Raw genomic sequence first — 23,946 nt, 5'->3', positions numbered from 1 at the left:
AAGAAATACTCCAAGACAGCCATGTTGGGCATGATATGTGCAAGTCCTCATTTTCACACATTCACTTTTGCTGTTGTGGCGTGCACATTAATCTCAATTTAAATCCGTTACCTAAGCTTTACTACCAAACATTCAAAAGAATTGTATTATATTTTCTTTCCATCACAAGATCATGAATGGATGAAGCAGAATTAAAGTTGATGTAATTGGTCCTGAACATCTTTAATATGAGCAGGTAAGGGAAGAACTAACCGAAAATGTGAAGACCAGCCTTCACTTGTACATAAGAGGTCTTGAAATTCATGAAGGAATTTCTCTGTTTTTAATTTTTCTACCTTAGAAACTGAGGATTGTGCCGAATTGTTTTTGTTTTGATAATCTATAAGAAGCATGCATTATTTTTTTCTAGGTTCTGCCAGATATGACAATATTACAAAGAAGAATTCCTCAGACTTTCAGAGATCCTGCTACAGCACCTCTTCGTAAACTTTCTGTGGATTTAATAAAAACATATAAACACATTAATGAGGTTAGTGCTTTTATTGATATTTAATCTTGGGGGAGAGGCTTGTGGTTAACAGCTTTCGTGTGTCTAGACTGTTATTTTGTTTAATGTGTTAGTTATTTTTTTACATTTAGAAAAGTGACACAGCTAACATCCTAAATGTATTTTTTGTTGCATTGGAGTTCTGTAATGCATGTTGGAACTCAATAAAACAAGTTTGCTTCTTTGGTATTGCATAGATAGTTTAATTACAACAAATATGGTCATATGAGCAGTGTTGTCAGGTCAGGTGTGGGCACTGGAATGTGGTGTGTGAAAAACATGGTTTAGAATTGAACACCGAGTTGTAATAGTTATTAATGTGATTAAAAGGGAAAAGATCAAGTGGAGATTGTAAGTAATGGTTATGGTTGTGGAACTTCAAGGATCAAAATATTGCTAGTCACCAAGTCATTTTCTCTAAAAGGCAAGTAGCATAGCTGTTGATTATATATAAAGGTGCTCGTTTAGGATGACAAGGAAGTGGAGAGTTACATGGTATATTTTTTCCCATGGCTGATGTGCTGAAATATTAATCCATTAGTGTTTTTTTTTTTTTTTATATCATGGTGTGAGCTTGCATGTCTTCTCCTTGAGCCCTTGCTGTGTCCTTTTGAGAAAGTGTGTAATGCCTGGAATGAGGCCAGTCCTCCTCAACCAGCAGGATTGAAACTGCAGTTTTTGTCAACTTGGCATTTAAAACCAATAGCCCATGCCCTTCACTCATTGATGCTTACTGGCAGTGAGTTTATTAGGTGTCATGTTTGACTGCAGCCATCCTGGATTGTAGTTGCCTAGAGGTGAGAGGAAAGAAGAAAAAAAAATAAATGTGATGTTTTCAGCTGAACAAGACAAAGCAGCTTGTTTGTAGTTTTGCTCTAGTGAAGTCATTTTCTAATGTGCTTAAATGTAGCAGTAAATGCTGCAGTTTCAGTACTGTGATTAAGATTTCAGTGAAACAAAATTGCCTTCTTGGGACTCCCTCTTAAGTGCCATCAGCATGAATGGAGCAGGACAGCTCAGAAGTAGCACTGCAGGTGTGATTAACACCACAGCAGCATTAATGCTGTTTTGAGATGGATTTAACCCATAATGCTGTACCAACTAGCTTTTTTTCAGTATTACTTTAACTGTTTATGTTGTTTTCCAAAAGCATTTCTGTGAAAAAAAAAATATTTAAATAGCTTAGTAATATTGTCTTGGTTGCCTCCAGTGTTTTGTTTTCCAATCTGTTTGATCTCAAACAAAAAAGTTTTAGACATGCATATTCTTCCCTTCAGGTAGGCAGTCTTTTTTTTTTTTTTTTCTTGGCAATTGGTATTTTATATGGGGCATTGCGGTGGTGCATCCGTTAGTGTTGTCCTCTCACAGCAAGAGGTTGTCCGGTTCGATTCTCAGATGGGGTACCACCTTTGTGGAGTCTGCCTGTCCTTCCTGCAGATGTTCTTCGTGTTTCACTGTTGCAGTCGTTACATTTGGGTAATCTGCTGGCCGGTTGCTCTCAGTCGGCCTGAATTCCAAAGTCTTGGGTCCTGCGTCGGTTGCTGTCTCCTCTTCCATGACATCAGGTCGTCATGGGTATAAAACATGCAGCCGATGCCATTTTCTATAGTCTTTTTTTGCCGCGCGATGCCCAAAGCAGAAGCATTTCGCAAGTGCCGGTTGGCAGACTACTAAAATATTCGAGTTTGATTTTCAGAACCGAAGTCTTCACTAAAGCTAAGTACCCAGTTGGGGAAACTCTTTTCTTGCTTTTTACCGATGTCAGAAAAAGTTAATTGTATTACTTGTGGGAAGCAAATACCTCATAAGGATTTCCATTTATACTGTATTCCTTGCTTTTAGGCCCTGATCACAACGTGCCTGGCTGTTTTGTGCCAAGTTTAACCAATGCACTATTAAGCGTCGGTTTATTTTTGCATCAAAGTATTCTGGAAACTGATTTAACTACCCAGAAATGTCTGATAGCAATCCGACTACCGGAACACATAAAAAACGCATAGAAAAGGACAGAGAAAGGCAGTCGAGATCCAAAACGGATGACAAAGCCAGTCGCCAGTTTGCTGGTACTCCAGTGAGGTGCTTTCGCAGCCCCTGATACCCGCTACCTTCGAGTCGCAGGCCTCTACCTACACCCATGTGGAGTCCAGCATGCCACAAGGTACTCAAGTTATTGGACCGATGAATGTATCTCCCTTGGATGGGTCCGGAGCTGCTGAGCAAGCACTGGATTCTGAGGGTATATTCAGACGTCAACATTTGTATATCAGATGACAGCTGCAAAACCAAAGACAAAAGCAACTTCTAAAACTAAACAACCAATGCATGAGCCACGTGCACAGGCCTCTATGCCTAAAAAACAGATGATCAAAATGTCTGAAGACCTGATTACCTTGATCAGGGTTACCCATCCCCCTCCTGGTAAGAGACCTAGGCAAGACACTGATTATCAATCTTCAGATAAGGTTTCTATTTCTTCTGATTCCTCTTCTGATCTGGAATTATGTATATCTCCCTATCAGGATTCTGATGCTGAGGAGTCTATTCCTTTTGCTTCTCCTCCAGAGGATTATTCATTTGGAGAAACCTTACATAATTTGAGGGAGCATTTTCACTGGGAGAGTCAAGACTTCTCAGAATCAAAAAAGTGGCTCACGGATTTCCTTCTCCCTCAGCACAGGCCTTTAGCCATTCCCGCTGTTTTAGACATTGTGGATGATGTGTTTTCGGAGTCCAGCTTGACCCCTGACTCCTTACCTCCAGCTCCCAGTAAGCCTGACAGATATTACAGGGTCCCCGACTCGCATAAATTTTTATTTAGAAACCCTGCTGCTGATCCTGAAACTATTTCACAGGGTCCAAAGGGAGTTAAGGCCTCAACAGAAAAAAATCCTACCCACTCTGACAGAGATTCAAGGGCACTGGACAGATGGGGGAAAAAGGGTTTATACATCTGCAACCTTGGCAGTCAGGGCCTTAAACTGTGAATTTCATATGCTTAAGTACCAACAACATGTTATGGAATTGCTGAAACAGAAAATATTGATTTTAGAATGTGCAGAAAATAAAGAATTGCATGAATTATTGCATGCAGCTGAACAAATTGGAAAGCATACTTTGCAATGTGGTTTTTGATTCCTTAGAGGCCTCCTGCAGGGCTGCAGTTACTGGATCTGTGATTAGGAGGCATGCCTGGTTAAAGGAACAAAATTTGCCTGATCATGTTAAAGCTAAATTGTTAGATGCACCTTTACAGCATGATTCTCTGTTTGGTATTAAGACAGAAGAGGTTTTAAAGAAAATGGAAGACAAAGCTAAATATATGCAAACTGTTAAAGACTTCTTACAAGTGCAGCCACCAAGATTCAGTAGACACTGGCCTACAAAAAATTTGGTCCTTTCCTGTGTCAGACAGAGCTCAAACGGGCAAATCCAGATGCCCTAAGGGTTCCAGATACCAGGCGCAAGATTCATACAGGTCAAAGCAATGGGGCGCTTCCACCTCCAAATCTGGAGGAGATAAAGCGCAAACCTACAGAAAGCAATCCCAATGACTTCCCTCTGCCTACACCAAGCATTTATCTTTTGGCAGCACCCATGGGGGAAAATTAGCACGTTTTGCTCAAAATTGGCAGTTAATAACCCAGGACAAGTGGGTACTAAACATCATATCACAGGGATACAGATTCCATTTCCACACTCTGCCAATGGCAGATGGTTGGCCAGATCTGCCAAAAAATCAGTGGGCAGAGGCACAGAAACAGGTCACGTCCCTTATGGATATGGGGACCATTCAGCCAGTACCAGAACAGGAAAAAGGACAAGGTTTTACTCTACTGTTCTTGGTACGTAGAAAGGACAAGGTCTGGCAGCCAATACTGGCTTTATCGATTCTGAATACATACCTGGACATTCCAAAATTCAAAATGCTGACTTTACAGCAGCTTCTGCCCATGCTGGGCAAGAATGCTTGGCTGGTGACTTTAGACCTAAAGAAGGCATACCTGCATGTCCCAATAAGACAATCATGCAGAAGATACCTCAGATTCAAGGCTGGCTTAATGCATTACCAATTCCCTGCACTGCCCTTTGGCTTATCTACTGCGCCCAGGGTCTTCACAAAGTGCCTGGCACCAGTAATTGCATTTTGCAGACAAAGAAGTATACAAATATATCCTTAATTGGACGACTGTCTCATTCAAGCAGAGAACAAGGACACACTTCGACACCTGGCGTTTGTGAAAAGGTTTCTAACATGCCTAGGGTACACAAACGAAAATAAATCCCAAATGGTACCCTCTCAAAAGATAACATTCCTGAGTGCAAGCTTGAATAAAACTACCCAGATGGCTTACCTCACGCCAGACAAGCAAAGGCAACTGACTACTTACTTCAAACTGATGGCAACAAAAACCCAGTCTTCTGCAAGACAAATTCTGCAGGCTGTGGGCTTCATGGCATCCTGCATCCTACTGATTCCATATACAAGACTGCATATGAGGAAGCTTCAGTGGTACCTAAAAAGTTTATGGAGTCAGCTCAGTCTGGAAACAATGATTCCTCTCATTTCCCTGCCTGCAACAGGAGTTTCTATGGTGGGCAAAGGCATGTCACCAAAACATGCGACGGCCATTCACTCTACCCCCCTGCCAGCCAAACCATAACAACAGACGCATCAGATTATGCCTGGGGTCCCACATGGCAGGAAGATGCATTCAGGGCATATGGTCACCAAAACAAATGCATCTGCATATCAACCAGAAAGAGATGCTAGCTGTTCAAAATGCCCTAACAGCCTTCAAGGACTTACTTCATCCAGGACAACTACTGATAAAGACGGACAACCACCACAGTCATGTGGTATATAAACAAGGAAGGAGGAACACACTCATATACCCCCTTTGCAGATTAGCCATGGCACTGTGGAACACAGCTTTGACCTACCAAATACATCTTCAAGCTCAATTCCTGCCAGGAAAACAAAACACTCTGGCAGATGAGTTAAACAGAAACCTTATGGATCTTCACGAGTGGAAACTAAATCCACAAGTCTTCAGCATGATAACAGAGAAATGGGGGATCCCAGACATAGATCTATTTGCCTGTCCTAAAAATTATCAATTGAAAAAATTCTGCACAGGGACTTATCACAGACAAGCATGGAAAGTGGACGCCCTATCCTTCAGTTGGAAAAACCTATCGGTTTACGCCTTTCCTCCTCTGCCTCTTCTCCCCAAGGTCCTCCTAAAAGTCAGACAAGAGAAACCAAAGATGATACTAATTGCCCTGGACTGGCCCCGCCAGTACTGGTACCCAATCCTAAGGAACTTGTCTCAATACCCAGCTTGGACCTTGCCTCAGACCACAACTACTGTCCCAACAAAACAGTCAGATCCTGCACAGTCAACTACAGACTTTGAACCTGGCAGCATGGCTGATCATGTAGTCATACAAACAACACCTCTCAGTAAAGCTGTGATGGATGTCATTTTGGAAGACAGAAGGCCTAGTACTAGAAAATCTTATGCTGACAAATGGAAGAGATTCTGTGCTTGGAATCAAGCACAAGGAACTAATAAAGCAGAACCAAATATTCCTCAGATACTGTAATACTTAACTGAGATGCTTGACAAAGGCCTGTCTTTCTCATCAATTAAAATCCATAACTTTGCCATTTCGGCTCATTACAATACAGAGCCACCAATCTTTTCTCATCCTTTACTAAAGCAGTATCTTAGAGGAGCCAAAAATGTAAGGCCTCCTAGATCACCATTGCCTGCATGGGACCCCAATTATGTGTTGGAAAAGTTCACCCTGCCTCCATTTGAACCAGCTGCTACAACTGATATAAAGTTCTTATCATGGAAAACAGCTCTGCTACTAGCAATTACTTCAGCAAGAAGAGTTTCAGAGCTACAGGCCCTCATGGCTATAGAGCCTTTTGTCATATTTTACCCAGACAGGGTATCTCTGAGGACAAATTCTACTTTTATGCCTAAGGTGGTTTCCAGTGTGGCTCTTAACCAAACAATTCATCTGCCAACCTTTTATCCAAATCGGCAGAACAAGGGGGAGAGAATTCTGCATTCCTGGACGTACACAGACAGCTAAGATTCTACTTAAGCAGGACTAAAGCTCTAAGAAAAACTGAGCAATTACTAGTGACATATGCTGCAGGATCAGAGGGCAAGGCTATTTCAAAGCAAACAATTTCAAAGTGGATAAGCAACTGCATCCGTTTCTGCTACTTACACCATGGTAAACCTGTGCCCAGGGGCATTAGGTCTCATTCCATCAGAGCTGCAGCTACTTAAGCAGCCTTTCTAAGGGGAGTAGCAACCAAAGACATTCTAGAGGCTGCTACTTGGAGTTCTGTTCACACCTTTACAAAGCATTATCATTTGCCTCTCTACTCAAAATCCAGAGCAGGCTTTGCCACTGCAGTTCTGCAGGGCCTTCTAGCCACTCCTAATGCTGTTTAGCTCTAGCCCCCCAACCATAGCTTTGGGATTCTACCCAAATGTAATGACTGCAACAGTGAAACACGAAGAACATAGTACAGTTGTGTACACTTACCATAAATGTAGATGTTCGAGTGTATTCACTGTTGCAGTCCAGTTTACCCTCCCTCCATCATCCCCCGTCATTCTGGAGTTGATCTTCCCTTCTCTATCTTCTACAACCTATGTGGTGTATTTGCTTGTAGATGAAGGTAAAAGTTTATATTGATGCATATATATATATATATATATATATATGTGTGTATATATATATATATATATATATATATATATATATATATATATTTTTTTTTTTTTTTTGCTAACTTTTTGGGGGCAAGAAAAACGAAAGAAAATGGCATCGGCTGCATGTTTTATACCCTTGACGACCTGACTTCATGGAAGAGGAGACAGCAACCGATGCAGGACCTAAGACTTTGAAATTCAGGCTGACTGAGGGCAACCTGCCAGCAGATAAATGTAATGCCTGCAACAGTGAATACACTCGAACAGCTACTGTTATGACAACTGTACACAACTGTACTTTACATGTTTTTCCTCCAGGTACTCCTGTTTTCTCTCACAGTACAAAGGCATATACAGTAGGTGGATTGGACACTCTAAATTGGCTGTAGGTGCATGTATGAATGAACTGCCATGGCAGGGCTAGCCACCCAGCAGTGTAAACGTTGGTTCAAGATGATTGTCACTGCTGAAGTGACACCTTGACCCTATGTGCAGAAATGAGAAGAGGAGTTGAGGATGGATGGTACTGGTATTTTATTGCTGTGCAGTTGCTTTCCCTTGCTATTAGTTTTCTTGTAACTGTGTAAAGAAAAGGTTATATTTCTGGTGTTTTGCAGAATCTTGTTGCTGATTTTACATTCATTTCTTTGCTAGGTTTGGTGATGTGTGACCTGCTTTTGCAGTGTATTTTGATAGTTGGAATTTGCTGTTTAATAGTTTTAGCTTGGCATAATGTAAAGTGAAGCTTAAAAAAAATGTTGTAACTGTGGTTGCAAAATTAGTCTAGGTAGTTGTATCTTGTGCATTCTGTCACAAAATGGAACAGTTTAACGAGGAATGTGACATCTGTGAAAATTCGAAAACTATTTCAGACCAAAAACATTAAATGTTGTGTTGTCCATCTCACCTTCATTCATTGCTGGATGGGTTCGGAAGCGAGAATCTGTTCCGACTCTGCCTTATACTAAAGCTCGAGAGCTTCCACTGGCTTGAAGGTATACCATATCCCATCATGCTTTGGGAAAATTACCCAGATCTCGTTTGCTGCTAAACAGATCTCAACTCAGGCTAAGTGGAAATATTTTTTACTTCCGTTACCTTGAGTTTGTTACAGTTTGAATACAGTATGTTTTATGAAGTTTTACTGTTAGGTGTGTGGTATAGATCTTTCTAGCTCGTTCTTGTGCTACCTTTTTGTGGTTGGCCATCGTCTACCGCTAGGCCTTTGTGTTTTCCTCCTATCCTGGTCCCGAACTTATTTAACAAGAGTTTGTGGGGTTTTCTGTCTTGTTTTGTGTTTGTACTTTTTTATATCTACTTTTTCCTTACTGTTGGATTGTACATTTAAGTTAGAGGGCTCCCATTGGGCCCGTTTAACTTAGAGGGCTTTTTGTTTTTTTCCTTTCTGTGAGGAGTTGGTCGTTTAAGTTACAGACGTCTTGTATCACCCTTTCCTTGTTGATCTTAAAAAAAAATGTAGTTGTTGCTGCTGTTAGCATTTCTTTTTTTTTTCCCCCCTCTAATATTTGTTTAACTTTTACCTTGTAGTTTGCTGTATAATTTAGGCTCAGTTGTGTCTAAGGATACCAAAGAATCCAAACCTTCGGGTTTTAAAAAATGTGAACAGTGCAGCCAGAAGATGTCTTTGACAGATGGCCACACCAGTTGCGTGTTTTGTTTAGGTACTGTCCACCTACAAGAATCTTGTTTGTTTTGCCATGCCTTCAGCTCCAGAATGCTTATAGAGAGAAAGAACAAGCTGATTGTCAGAGGCTTGTTGAGGGTACCTTTTACTGAAGCTTTGGAAAGGAGTTTTTCAAAAACCTCCCACCACTCTGCTAGAGCGGAAAAATTCTCCAAAAGCTCTTCGTCCACGGCTCCATCATCGGAACCTACGACGAAGCAAGCGAGTCAGTCATCCTCGGACCCAAAGGCTATCTGGCTCAAACCATCTACTTCGGCTACTCTGGTGATTTTGGAGTAGACTGAGTTCTGCCTTCGGAGCTGGTCCCCAGTTCTGGAGCCAGTCTCCTCGGTGCTACACTCTCCAGTTTTACAATCAGTGAGATCCTCGACCCCGTCCTCACAATCCTCCAAGAGCCTTTCGGATGATGATGTGGAGTGGGTGGTCAAAAGGCTTTTACGGACATTGGTGCTGGCCAAGATCCTGTCAACATAGAATGATTCAGGACAGACTACCGTCACTTCCCCATAGTCAATTCCTCCTCTGACCCATGTTTTGGCTTCGGAGCTGGAGTGCATGGATCTGATTGTAGTGGAAAAGTCTGGGCAGAGACCTGCTCCAGGATCTTCAGTCCTGACTACAGCTCTGACCTCCTCTGTTCCATCATCTTTTGAGGGGTCTAGGGGCTGACTCTCCCCCTTCGGGTTCGGGGAGTAAAGTCAAGTTGGACAATTGTCTGATCCGAGTCCATCTCTCAGGGCTTCAGCGCAGGTGAGCTCTGTGCCTACATCGGCCTTGAAGTCTACCACCTTGGTTCGGGGAAGTCTCCTTGTTCCTTGGTTGCGGGGCCATGGTGCCTTCAAGGTCATGAGGAGAGTGCTGTTGCACCAGACGACTCCACACTCTAATCCTAACACTCTTCCCCCAAAAGCACCATAGTCGCTCTCTCTGCTATCTCTCCCTCTGCTATCTCTCCCTCCCAGGCATGGAGACCCAAAGTCCCAGGACGCCCCACTGGACGAAACCATCTCTTCTGAATCCTCTCCTGAGTACCCTTCTGAAGAGGTCCTTCAGCAGATGTTATGTAAGAGGAAACCTCTAGACTGCCCTGAGGAGTCCATCACTTCAGACACTGACCTAGATGATTCAGAAGGGTCCCCATGGTCACCCTCTGAGGATGCCTCCTTTGTGGACATCCTAGAGATCCTTTAACAGAGAGGTGGCTGGGAAGTCCATTAACCCTTCTGAGGACAAGTCTGTGTACCCTGGAGGCTTTTGGGTCTCTCCCCTCCACCTCTTGGGTGACTGTCTTTCGACCAGCTTCTGAATGTAGTCAGTCGAAAGGCGTGGAGCTGTCCAGAGTCTGTGGAACCTGTTCCGAGGAGGCCAAATTAATTTATTACAGCACCCTCTGATAGAGTTCCTCACAAAAGGTGTCCCGGTAGATGCTATGGTGGTGGGGGCAGCCACCAAAAGGAATGGTCTGAAACGTCCTCATCTGTACATCCACCGAATAAAGAAACTCGTATGATGGACAGATATGGAAAGCATATGATGTTCATCGTGCATACAGCTGCAGTCATAACAGATGGGTTCTCCTGCCGTCAGACGGGTCCTCGGTCGGCCGAATTCCAAAGTCTATGTCCGGCGTCGGTTGTCTTCGCTTTTTCCCTGACGTCAGTGCGACAGGGGTATAAAGGAACCAGATGACGCCATTTTCTTCAGTCTTTCTTGCCGCGCGGTGCCCGAAGCAGAAGCAGTTCGCAAGTGCCGGTCGGCCAGCTCCTGAAATTACGAAATTTGGAAACCGAAGTCTTCTTAAAAGCTAAGTACCCCGTTGGGGAAACTTTTCTTGCCTCAGACCGATGTCAGACATAGTTAATAATTGTATTTCTTGTGGGAAGCAAATACCGCATAAGGATTTCCATTCCCTCTGTATACCTTGTTTAGGCCCAGACCACGACATCTCGGTCTGTCGCTTTTGTGCTACATTAAACAAACGCACTACGCGTCGGGCGGACTTCGCCCAGCATTATTTTGGGAAAGCATTTAACTATACTATGTCGTCGGATACTCCGACTCCGGTTTTGTCTAAAAACGCAAAGACAAGGACCGACACACTAGGTCCGCGGCCTCTACCGACACCATGCCAAAGCCGACTACACGTGGTCTGGTTCTCAGTGAGGCGCCTACGCAGCCCCTGATTACCGACGACACTTATTTGATGGTGTCTCCTGTGCCCGAGGTCGTAGGCTCCTCTGCCCACACCCTGACTACAGATACCGAAGCCACTCTTGGCGTTGAAACTCAGAATGTAGACAGGTCCACCTCCACTCAAGGTGTCTTCAGACCTTCCTCTTCTTTCTCCATCAAGGCTTTCACAAAGTCTAGAGCAACCATGCACTCTGAGACTAGCTACACAGGGCCCATCTCCAGGCCCCATGCCTAAGAAACAGATGCTTAAAATGGCTGAGGATTTAATTACTCTAATCAGAGGTTCTCAGCCCCCACAGGACAAAAGGCCCAGAGTGGAGGAAGATTCCCCCTCCTCTGATCAGGGCTCCATTATTTCAGAGCACTCTGATGATGAGGAACATTCTTACTCCCCTTTTGAAGACTCTGATGCGGAGGAGTCCATCCCTTCTGTATCCCCCCCCCCCCCCGAGGATTACTCATTTGGGGAAACTTTGCATACCTTAAGGGAACACTTTCACTGGGAAGGCCAGGATTATTCAGATTCCAAGAAAAGGCTCAGGGAATTTCTCTTTTTACCTCAGCATAGGCCTCTGGCTATACCTCCTGTCTTGGACATCCTAGATGATGTTTACTCGGAGGCCTGCATTAACCCGGACTCTCTACCTCCAGCTCCAGTTAAGCCTGACAGGTACTACAGGGTTCCTGACTCACACCAGTTTCTTTACAAAAGCCATGCTGCTGACCCAGAAACCATCTCTCAGGGCCCCAAGGGAGTTAAGGCCTCCATTGCCAAAAATCCATTGCCTTCCGAGAGAGATTCCAGATCCTTAGAAAGGTGGGGAAAAAAGGTATATACCTCGGCTACCTTATCCATGAGGGCCTTAAACTGTCAGTTTCACATGCTAAAATACCAACAGTTTTTGTTATCACAATTGAAGAGTAAAATGTCACAACCTGAACAACCAGACTTGAAGGAGTTGCAGGATTTGATGCATAGTGCAGAACAAGTGGGTAAGCATAACTTACAATGTGGATTTGATGCTCTAGAGGCCTCATGTAGAGCTGCTGTTACAGGATCAGTGATACGTAGGCATGCCTGGCTCAAGGAACAAGCCATGCCTGATCATGTCCGAGCTAAATTACTAGACGCCCCTCTTCAAAAGGATGTACTATTTGGTGCTAATGCTGAGGAGGTATTAAGGAAAATGGAGGAAAAGGCTAAATCAATGCAAACTGTGAAAGAATTTCTACAGGTTCAACCCCCACGTTTTATTAGAAATTGGCCTTCCAAAAACTGGTCCTTTCTTGCCACAGACAGACCCCAAAGAGGCAGATATAGGCGCCCGAGGGGCAGAGAACAATCCCAAGGATCATATAGAGGCAGACAATGGCAAGCTCCTACACAAAGAGGTAGTGAGGACAACTCACAATCCTTCAGAAAGCAAACCGAATGACTTTCCCCTTTGCATGCCAATCAGGTTTCAAATGGCAGCCCCCTTAGGAGGAAAGCTGGCATTATTTTCAAAAAATTGGCATGTTGTCACAAAGGACAAATGGATCCTGGACATTATAAACAGAGGCTACAAATTCCATTTTCACACCCTTCCAAAAATGAGAGGCATGCCAAACCTGCCACACAATCAAAGGGCAGAGGCACAAAAGCAATTTACAGATCTCATAAACATGAAAGCTATTCAAGAGGTACCTACGCACGAACAAGGTCAAGGTTTTTATTCCAGGCTATTTCTGGTGCCAAGGAAGGGAAAAGATTGGAGACCTATTTTGGATCTATCCATCCTAAACACATTTCTACTCGTACCAAAATTCAAGATGCTCACTCTACAGCAACTTCTTCCCATGCTGAGCAAGGAGTCTTGGCTGGTAACATTGGACCTCAAGGAGGCATACCTGCATGTCCCAATCAGACAAAATTGCAGAAGGTACCTCAGATTTCTTGCAGGTTCAACCCATTATCACTTCTCTGCATTGCCCTTTGGCTTATCTACTGCACCCAGAGTATTCACGAAATGCCTGGCATCAGTAATTGCTTACTGCAGACTTCAAGGGATACAAATATACCCCTATTTGGACGACTGCCTGATCCAAGCGGACAGCAAGCACATTCTTCTAAAACATCTGGCTTATGTAATAATGTTGTTGAACTCTCTGGGATACACAGTCAACAAAAAGAAATCAAGGCTAATACCCTCTGGGAAGATAATTTTCCTGGGTGCCAACTTGGACACACACCCAGATGGCCTACCTCACGCCAGAGAATCAGGGGCAACTAACTCAATACTTCAGAGCACTAGCAAATTGCACCAGGCTGACTGCAAGGAAAATCCTGCAGGCTCTGGGATTCATGGATATTTGCATCTTACTAATCCCATGTGCAAAGCTGCATATGAGGAAACTTCAGTGGTACCTGAAAAACCTATGGTCTCAACACAGCCACAGTTTGGAAACAATAATACCACTAATTCCATGTCTACAAAAGGAATTTCTGTGGTGGGCTCAAGCATGCCAAACAAACACAGGTCTCCCATTCAGCAAGCCTCAAGCAAATCGTCATCACAACAGACGCCTCGGACTACACCTGGGGGGCGCACATGACAGATCGGTGCATTCAGGGCAAATGGTCCCAAAAAGAAAAGCACCTTCACATCAATCAAAAGGAAATGCTAGCAGTAATAAATGCTATTATAGCTTTCAAAGACCTTCTGCAACCAGGTCAACTATTGATAAGGACGGACAACACCACAGTTATGTGGTGCATAAACAGGGAGGAACACATTCATACTCCCTATGCAGACTGGCCATGTCACTTTGGAACATGGCCATGGACTTAGAAATCGAACTACAAGCACAGTACTTGCCAGGCAAGGAAGACACGCTTACAACCTAAGCAGAAATATGACAGATCCACACGAATGGAAGTTGCATCCAAAAGTTTTTACAGAAATAATCCAAGCATGGAGAAGGCCAGACATAGATCTCTTTGCCTCCCACAAAAATCACCAATTGACAAAATTCTGCTCAAGGATTTTCCATCCAAAGGCCTGGAGAGTGGACGCTCTCTCTTTCAGTTGGACATCAATGACAGTTTATGCCTTCCCACCTCTTCCTCTGCTGCCCAAAGTTCTATTGAAAACCAGAGCAGACAGACCAAAGATGATTCTCATTGCTCCAGACTGGCCAAAACAACACTGGTACCCACTCCTGAGGAGCTTGACTCATTCCCCTCCATGGACCCTGCCTCTAATGCCTCTTCTTCTGACTCAGCACAGCTTCAAAACTCTTCACAGTCAGCCAAAAACACTCAATCTAGCCGCATGGAAGAGTCCTTAGCATCACAACAGACCCTACTCTTCAAGGAGGTGCAGGATGTCATTTTGGAGGCCAGAAGGCCGTCTACTAGAAAAGCTTACTCCGCAAAATGGAAACCGTTTTGTGTCTGGAATGAGAAAAAGGGCCAGGATCCTGGAAAACTGAATTTACCTCAAATACTACAGTATCTAGCTGAGCTGCTAAGCAGTGGACTTTCATTCTCCTCCATCAAAATCCATGCCTCAGCCATTTCTGCAGAATACAACACTGATCCACCCTTATTCTCTCACCCTCTCTTAAGACAGTTCCTCAGAGGGGCTAAGAATCTAAGACCCCCGAGGAAACAACCAATACCTGCTTGGGATCTCAATTTCATTCTGGAAAAACTGACCTTGCCTCCCTTTGAGCCAGCTGCCTCATCAGATTTGCAATATTTGTCCTGGAAAACCGCTTTCCTTCTGGCTATTACCTCAACTCGTAGAGTTTCAGAACTACAAGCTCTCATGGCTGTACAGCCTTTTATCATCTTCCATCAGGACAGAGTTTCCTTACGAACCAATCCGTCCTCTATTCCTAAAGTGGTATCCAGGGTAGCTTTGAATCAGGCCATACACTTACCTACCTTTTATCCTAATCCTCAAAACAAAGGGGAGAGATTACTACATTCCTTGGACATCCACAGACAACTGCGTTATTATTTGGACAGAACAAAGCCTTTCAGAAAATCAGAACAGCTCTTTGTGTCCTATGCTGTAGGAGCTCAAGGAAAGCCAATTTCCAAACAGACAATCTCAAAATGGATAGCCCACTGCATACGCTTTTGCTATTCTTTTCATGGCAAAACTGTACCTACAGGCATCAGATCTCACTCCACAAGGGCCACTGCTACCACTGCAGCTTTTCTCAGAGGAGTTCCTACCAAAGATATTTTGGAAGCAGCCACTTGGAGTTCTGTGCATACCTTCTCCAAGCACTACCACCTTCCATTATACTCCAAATCTAGAGCGGGCTTTGCCACTGCAGTCTTGCAGGGCATTCTGGCTCCTCCTAGTACCAACTAGTGCCTACCACCCCTTTCTTAGCTTTGGGATTCCACCCATCTGTTATGACTGCAGCTGTATGCACGATGAACATAGTACAGTTTTGTACCTACCGTAAATGTAGATGTTCGAGTGCTAATACAGCTGCAGTCCAGGTTTCCCTCCCTCCTTCCCCTCTTGGGACAGGCCTATTGGTTAACACCTCCTCATTCAACCTGATTGAGGTATTCATTCTTGATGTATTTGCTTGCACTACTTTATTTTGATTATATGGCATTGCTTTATTACATAAATTTATGTATTGCCTTCCTCCTGGGGGCACCTGACATCTGGGGCAAGAAAAACTGAAGAAAATGACGTCGGCTGGTTCCTTTATACCCCTGTCGCACTGACATCAGGGAAGAAGCGACGACAACCGACGCCGGACCTAGACTTTGGAATTCGGCCGACCGAGGACCCGCCTGACGGCAGGAGAACCCTTCTGTTATGACTGCAGCTGTATTAGCACTCGAACATTTACATTTATGGTAGGTACAAAACCGTACTTTCTGTTTATTTCTGTGTAGAGGTTCAGACCCTCGAGCGCATAGCTCTAAGGGATTTGGATTTTCTGAGGTGGAGCAAGTTCATTAATTCTGGGTTGGACATGGCTTTATATGTCAAGCATAGGTTGCCTCTAAGTAGGTGGTGGGCAACTGTGTAGAGTTGGAGTTCTTTTAACCGAGCCCTGTATGGCATCTCTTTGAGTCCTTTGACTCTTTTTGTGAGGTACTTTTGGGGTCTTTCTAGTTGCTGCAGGTGTCTGTTAAGATACATCCCAAAAGGGGCATTGTATTCTATTATGGGCCTAATTAGGGCCGCATAAAGCGGCACTATGACCTCCTTCGATCTAGATGTGAATCCTTTCATGATAAGGTGGGCTATGTAGGAAGTTTGTCTAACCACTTTGGCAATGTGGTTGTCAAAGGAGAGATTACTATCAACTTGGGTCCCCAGTTCCCTAATTGCTTCCTCCGTGCTTAGTGGGTTTCCACCTATGTGATAATTTGTGGGTACTTTGTTTTTGCCAAAGGGTATGACTATACACTTTTTGGCATTAAGCTTTAGACCGTGGCTCTGGCACCAGTTGTTAGTCTCTGTGAGACCTTTTTGAATGATGCTCGTGTCAGCTGGAGAATCAATTATGGCTCCCAGTTTGCAGTCATCTGCGACCTTGGTCAGCCACAATCCTCCTGTGCTGGCCTGCACCTTGGAGAAGTATATACCGAACAAGAGAGGTCCCAGGACTGAGCCCTGTGGTACACCACTTGTGACCGGTTTTGAGTCGGACTTGGCTCCAGCATTTTTGACTCTGTGGGTTCTGTCTTTGAGCCAGTTTGCAACCCATCTTGTGACATAGGGGTTTATATTTCGGCTGTATAGCTTCTCTATGATGCCCGAGTGGGATATTGTGTCAAATGCCTTCACGAGGTCCAGATAGGCTGTGTGGACTACCTTCCTTTCGTCTATGGCCTTGGTGACTGTTTCAAAGAAGTCCACCAGGTTCAGGAGGCAGGATCTTCCCTTGACACTACCGAATTGGGTAGGATCTAGTGTCTGTAGGTCCCCAATGTCATTGTTTGAGTTCCATGATGATCTTTTCCATAGCTTTGCAGACTAGGCTAGTCAGGATTATGAGGCGGTAGTTTCCAGGGTTCGTCGAGGCACCACCTTTGTGGAGAGGGACCACTGTTGCTGTACGCCATTCATTTGGTACATATCCTGTAGTAAGGCTGAGATTGTACAACATTTTTACATGAGGGTTTAGCTCTTCTTGGAGTTCATGTAGTACGCAACCCGGGACACCGTCTGGTCCCATTGAAGCAGTGTTTTTTGCTTTGGAGAGGGCGGCTTTCACCTGAGCATCTGAATTGCTAGGGGGGCTACACTTCGCCGAGATATTGGCTCTTTTTGGGGGGGGGGGGGGTTTGCACTAAACCTGTCTGCCAGGATGTTGGCAATGTCTATGGGTTCCGTGAATTTTTTGTCATTTAGAATTAACTCTGAGCATAGCTAGGAGTTGCACCCCAGGTTCCTAACATAGCTGAAAAAAGCCTTGTGATTGTCCTTAGTGTCCTTTGCAATTTTTCTCTCAAAGCTTGCCTTGGAGGATTTTGAGGGATCGTAATTTTTTGCTAGTACTGATCAGAGATGCCTTCCCTTTTAGGGATTTTGCTCTATCATGTAGTAGCTTCTTTCTTCTGTTGTACAGTTTGTTTATGGCTGGGGTCCACCAAACTGGACGCCTGCCTTTGGATGATTGGGTCTTGGTTTTGTTAGGGATAGCATGATCCATGCATTCCTGGAGGTGTCCATAGAATGCGTTTATATAGGATTCCGCTGTTTGGGTCGTAGTTTCCCTTGTCCCAGGGGCCTTGAAGGATTCCACCTCTGTTTTTAGAAGTGTGAAGTTCGCTTTTGAGAAGTTTTTCACTGTGGTTTTCTGGGCTGGGGGTGGGGAGGGGTTTTGAATATCTGGTGAGATTAATTTATGGTCTGATCTTACCAATGAAGGGTTTACTTCTGGTATGGAGCACAGAGTCCCCATGTTGGTAATGATCAGGTCGAGTATGTTATCACCTCTTGTGGGGGTGGTGACTAATTGTTCCATGGTGTTTGAGTTAATAAATTCTAGGAACCTTTGGGCTAGGGTGTTGGGGCTTGAGTAATGCTCCCAGTCTATGTTTGGGTTGTTGAAGTCACCCAATATGATGGTGTTTGGAGAGATCTTCATGTTCTCCAATGTTTTCAGGAAAGCCGAGTGGGATTCCTGATTCTGAAAGGGTGGTCTGTGTAGCATGCTATAAACTGAAAAGCAGTTTTGCTCACTGTTAGTTGCACATGGATGGTCTCTGATGCTTCGTGCAACGCCACTAACCTGGAGGTTTGGGTATCCTTGATCAAAATGGATACTCCCCCTCCTTTTGTGGTTCGGTCTGAGTCTTGGGGTCGAAATGCATGATATGAGGTATATCCTGGTAGAGCTGGGGTGCTCTCTGTAGCCTTGAACCAGGTTTCTGTCACTGCACATATGTCTGTTCTCCATACTGAGGAGAGCTTCGAGTGCATTCATCTTCAGGTTAAGACTTCTGGTGTTTAGCAGCATTACCTTTAGTTTTTTGTTCATTGTGTTGTTTATGGAAGTGGATTTGTCTTTTGAGCCTTGCCTAAAAAAGGCACTATGGGGGTAGCAAAAGCCTTTGCCAATATCCGAAAGCCCAGGGATGACAGGTGCAAGCCGTCCCTAGCGAAGCAGCGTGGCTTGTCGAGCATGTCATCCCAGGCTGACAGACACTGGATCCCCTTTAAATGACACCAAAATTTTAGCTAGTTGTTAAAATTGATCATTTTGTCTTTGTACTGCGACATCATTCTAGGTGAGGGTAATATGCTACTAAAGGACAGGGTCATTCCGGCCTGGGCTACATGATCAGAGAGCTCCTCTATTTCTCTTCATGTAGTCGAGGGAGGTACGTCTCAGGTCATTCACACCAGCATGTACTATGAGTTATATTTGTACTTACTTTGGAGTGACCTGAGTGCTTGCGTTATGTGGTGGATCCTAGCGCCCGACAGGCAGCTCACTGTGACCTTCTCTTTGTTCAGCCTGGTGAGCGGGACATCAGTGTGTCTGACTATAGAATCACCTATTACGAGTGTATCAGGTGTGTTCAGCCTTAAGGGCTGTGACTGCTTGGCACACTGACATTGTGAACTATGTGTTGCACATGATTTGTTCTGTGGTAGCGTTTGCTTGGATGTCTGCTTTGGAGGTCTCTGCTGCTTAGGCAGATTTTTATTTAGAGCCTCTGAGTATGTTTTTGTGTGTTTGTGTTTGGTTTGCTGATGTAGGACTATGTGAGACTGGATTTGTGTTGTGTGAGGCTATTTTCTCCTCCTGACTGGTTACACCAGTTATGAGTTGAGAGAGTTCAGCCTCCAGTTTGGCTATATAGTTGCATCTCTCCCATATATTTGATCCTGTTCGGAGGAGGAGAGGGTTGTCCCGTGTACATGAGGCAGTTGTAACATTGCCTCAAGATTCCCAGATTCACCAACTGGACTGGAGGGGAAACCATTAACTGACCTTTGGACATGCTAGAGTAATATAGGGAACTTCTTATTACTGAATTAAAAAGGTCCAATGGGGGACGAGATAACCGTAACAAGTCTGTGAGGATGTAGTGCTTTTAAGTTTGTTAGTGCTAAGATTGTAAAATTGCTTTTTTGTGCAAGTGCTGGGCCTTAGAGTATAGGGTGTTCAGTTTGAGAGAGTAGAGAAGTTCTAAGGGAAAAAGTGAAGAGTAGACTTTGTGGAGCCGGGAATAGTTTAAACCCAATTTACCGCCGCTGTCCGATGCTGCGCTGTGTGTACAATTGCGCGAAGCCGCGCTTAGGCAGGTTTTTTATGCAGGGAACTTCAGAGAGCTAGAAATGGCCCAAAACGGCCAATTACTACTGATTCTTGTGCTGAGGTCACTCCTACAGGGGCAGATAGGCTGCTCAAGGCTCCCCACTCCCACTGGTGAGCAATGTAACTTCCTTTTGTCCAAGTAAGGAAATGGGCAACACAGGAGCTATCCAAGAGTCCCGAATACAGCAAAGCCTGTATAGGGACTATTCTAGTCAAGGAAAGGTGGGAAACGAGGATTTTTTTTTTTTTTTTTTTTTTCAGGAAAACAGCAGATAAATCACAGTATACTTTATGCACAGGCTAGCACACTTGAGTGGGCAGTCTCGACAGTAAAAATACAACAAACAAACTTCTTAGCAAGTGCATGTAATAACACAAAAAACAAGCTTAGAACAGTTATAATAGCAGTGTAGCTCACTTTTCAGTGAAAAAAGGTTGCACAGGTAGACAGAAAAAATATACTCAAATCTGTATAGCAGTCACTCTTTTCGTTTCTCTGCTGCTAGCACCACTCTACAGGACCAAGAGGAGGTGTAGCTGAGTAGGATAAGCGAAAAAATCTCGCTTAGGTGGGTTTTTTATGCAGGGAACTTCAAAGAGCTAGAAATGGCCCAAAACGACCAATTACTACAGATTCTTGTGCTGATAAGTACAAGAAGTAGCAATCCCTGACTGTCTGGCTGAATCAGGCAATCATCCAAGTATGGGTAAATTTGAGCCGAGTTCCTGTGGTGGGTAGAGGCTTGCAACCACAACAACGGACTCACTTTCTCACAACCCCTTGCCGTCCAAACTCTGACAACAGACGCATCAGACTGTGCATGGGGGGGCTCCCATGGCAGGCAAATGCATTCAAGGCAAGTGGAACCCAGGACAGATTCACCTGCATATCAATCAAAAAGAAATGTTAGATTTACAGAATGCACTGACAGCCTTCATATACCTTATCCTGCCAGGACAACTCGTGATAAAGACATAAAGACAAGACACCACAGTTATGTGGTACATAAGCAGGGGGGAACTCATTGCTGCCCACTCTGCAGGTTAGCCATGGCTCTGTGGGACACAGCCTTAAGCAATCAAGTGCACCTACAAGCTCAATTGCTGGCAGACGACTTAAGCAGAAATCTAGTGGACCCACATGAGTGGAAACTGGAACCAAACTCCTTCAAACTTCTAATACACAACTGGGGGACACCAGAGGTGGACCTCTTTGCATCCCCCCAAAACCATCAACTAAACAAATTTTGCACCAGAATTCCCCACAGCCAAGCTTATAAAGTGGATGCCCTGTCCTTCACATGGGGAAAACTCTCAATCTATGCCTTTCCCCCTCTGCCCCTCCTTCCAAAAGTACTCCTCACAGTCAAACTGGACAGGCCAAGGACAATCCTTATTGTATTACACTGGCCATGCCAGCAGTGGTACCCACTCCTACGTAATCTGACAGCAGTGCCACCCTGACACTTACATCAGACCCCCTCTATGCTGTCCCAGCAGGAGGGACAGGTTTTGCATCCTCAGCTGCAAACCCTGAACCTGACAGCCTGGCTTATTCCCTGAATACATCACCAGCAACCCTCAGCGGGTTCTTGTCAATCCATCGACTGTTCAAAACAATGAAAGTCAGTACTGCGAACTGAAAGCATCGACCGTTGAAAACATCGACAATACAGTCACGTTAAGTAAAGTAGAGTAAAGTCACAAAAACAAGTGCTAACATGGGTCCTGCAAGGGGGAAGTAAAGGATATGATATTGCGGAGTTTAGTATGGGTACAGTATCATATCATATCCTTTACTTCCCCCTTGCAGGACCCATGTTTAGCACTTGTTTTTCTGACTTTACTCTACTTAATGTGACTGTATTGTCGATGTTTTCAACGGTCAATGCTTTCAGTTCGCAGTACTGACTTTCGTTGTTTTGAACCGTCGATGGATTGACATGAACCCCCCTCAGCAAACAGTTGCTGGATGTTATCCTTGATTCCAGGAGGCCCAGTTCTAGGTAATCATATTCAGAAAAGTGAAATAGATACTGTTCTTGGAGCCAGTCTCAAGGGAAGGACGCAGCCGTGCCCTCCTTGCCTCAAATCCTAGATTACCTAGCATAGCTGCTCCACAAAGGCCTATCCTTCTCATCAGTTAAGATTCATGGCTCTGCCATCTCAGCTCATTACAATACTGAGCCACCCGTCTTCTCTCACCCTCTGTTCAAACCGTTCTTAGAGGAGCTAACAATTTAGGACCCCCAAGGAGAGCTCCCACTCCCGCCTGGGACCTTAACTTTGTACTAGAGAAGCACACAATTCCCCCTTTTGAACCTGCTGCTACAGAGTTAAAATTCCTCTCTTGGGAAATGGCCTTGCTGATAGCCATCATGTCAGCAAGAAGAGTGTCTAAGTTACAGGCCCTTATGGCTGTGGAATCCTTTGATGTTAAGTTGTCCATCTCGCCTTCGTTCTTGCTGTTTGGGTTCGGAGCCGATCCTCGCCTCAGACTCTGCCATCTTCTATAGCTCTAGAGCCGTTTACTGGCATGAGGCTACCCCCTTATCCCAGAATGTCCAGCGTCAGCTACCCAGATCTCCTGTACCGCTTCAGCTACGAGGTTGCTTCGTTATTGGCTCAGGCTTAGTATAGTTTTTTCTATTATAATTGTTTATTCTTAAATTTGTAAAGTTTTTTATCAAGTTTTTGTCTAGATATATTATTTTATCTCATCGCTTTTTTGTGTTGTAGCTTTGTTGGCTGTCGCTCCGTGACTCGCACACCTTCTGTTTCCCCTGAACTCGTTTAAATTAGAGAGATGTTCTTCATATTTCACTGTTGCAGTCATTACATTTGGATTAATCCTGCTGGCAGGTTGCCCTCAGTCGGCCTGAATTCCAAAGTCCTGGTTCCTGCGTCGGCCGCTGTTGCCTCTTCCCCGACGTCAGGTCTTCAGAGGTACAAAAGATACGGCCAACGCCAATGTTAAGTTGTCAATCTCGCCTTCATTCTTGCTGGATGGGTTCGGAGCCGATCCTCTGCTCCGACTCGGCACTTGCTTAGCTTGAGAACTCCTTTTACCAGCTCGAGGCAACCCTATATCCCATGATGCAAGGCGAGACTACCTCGGATCTCGCTTGCCGCTTTGCGAAGAGGTCTCTTTTTTGCCAGCTCAGGTGAGTTTGAATTTTCAAACAATTTAGTCAGGGTTTTTCTCTCCCTTTCTCTATTAAATAGTCAGTTAGTGTGTAGTTTTTCTACAGCCCACCCTATGTCCCCTTTATTTAAACTTTCTAGTTAAATTGCTAAGTTTATATTTTCAGTTAGGCCTAGGCCTCTTTCTCTTAATCCCTATCTGTGTGTGTGTTTTTGGGATTAATAGTGTGACTGTTTAGTGTGTGTGTGTGTTTTTTTACTTAGACTATGTCTAGGGAAGGAAAGGTCTCAGGCTTCAAGAAGTGTGACTCGTGCTGTCAGAAAATGTCTCTGACAGACGGTCACACTTCTTGTGTTTACTGCCTGGGGTCTTTACACCTGCAGGACTCCTGTGCCATATGTCATTCCTTTAGCCAGAGAGTCCTGCAGGAGAGGAGGAACAAGTTAATCCTCCGTGGCTTATTAAAGCCAGAAGGTTCACCCACTAAGACTGGGTCGAGTAAACCTTCAAAGCCACCTAAGGTTCAGGCTACAGTTGTTAAGCCTTCCCCGGTGGCTCCGACTCCTTCGGCGTCGAGATCGGCTCCGGCTGGAGCCGATCTTTCTACCTCTGATGTGGTAGTGTCGGTTCCTACCGGCTCCAACACTCAATCTACAGTTGCCTTGTCGGCTCCGGCTGGAGCCGACGTGTTATCCAGTATCGGAGCCGAGAAGCCTTCAGCTCCATCTGGAACCCAAAGGACGTCGGCTCCGATGGCTTCGTCCAAGAAGAGATCTCTGTCCCCTTCTTTGGAGTCGATCCACTCGGCTCC

General features: G+C 44.5%; 1 protein-coding gene across 1 annotated transcript in view; it reads left to right on the top strand.

Annotated features, from left to right (window-relative positions):
• The first annotated feature begins 413 nt into the window (after positions 1-413).
• The window catches only part of LOC122808389 (dual specificity tyrosine-phosphorylation-regulated kinase 1A-like), a 337,526-nt gene continuing 313,993 nt past the window's right edge, over positions 414-23,946 (top strand). Inside the window, exon 1 of the mRNA XM_044079355.1 lies at positions 414-529. Coding sequence (XP_043935290.1) covers positions 422-529 — 108 coding nt within the window. The 5' untranslated portion in view covers positions 414-421. The remainder of the gene's footprint in view (positions 530-23,946) is intronic.

The sequence above is a fragment of the Protopterus annectens genome, chromosome 8.part0, assembly GCF_019279795.1.
Source record: "Protopterus annectens isolate FY-2018-M chromosome 8.part0, PAN1.0, whole genome shotgun sequence".
Taxonomy (NCBI): Eukaryota; Metazoa; Chordata; order Ceratodontiformes; family Protopteridae; genus Protopterus; species Protopterus annectens.
Note: the sequence above shows the minus strand (reverse complement) of the source record. Positions and strands in the feature narration are given on the sequence as shown.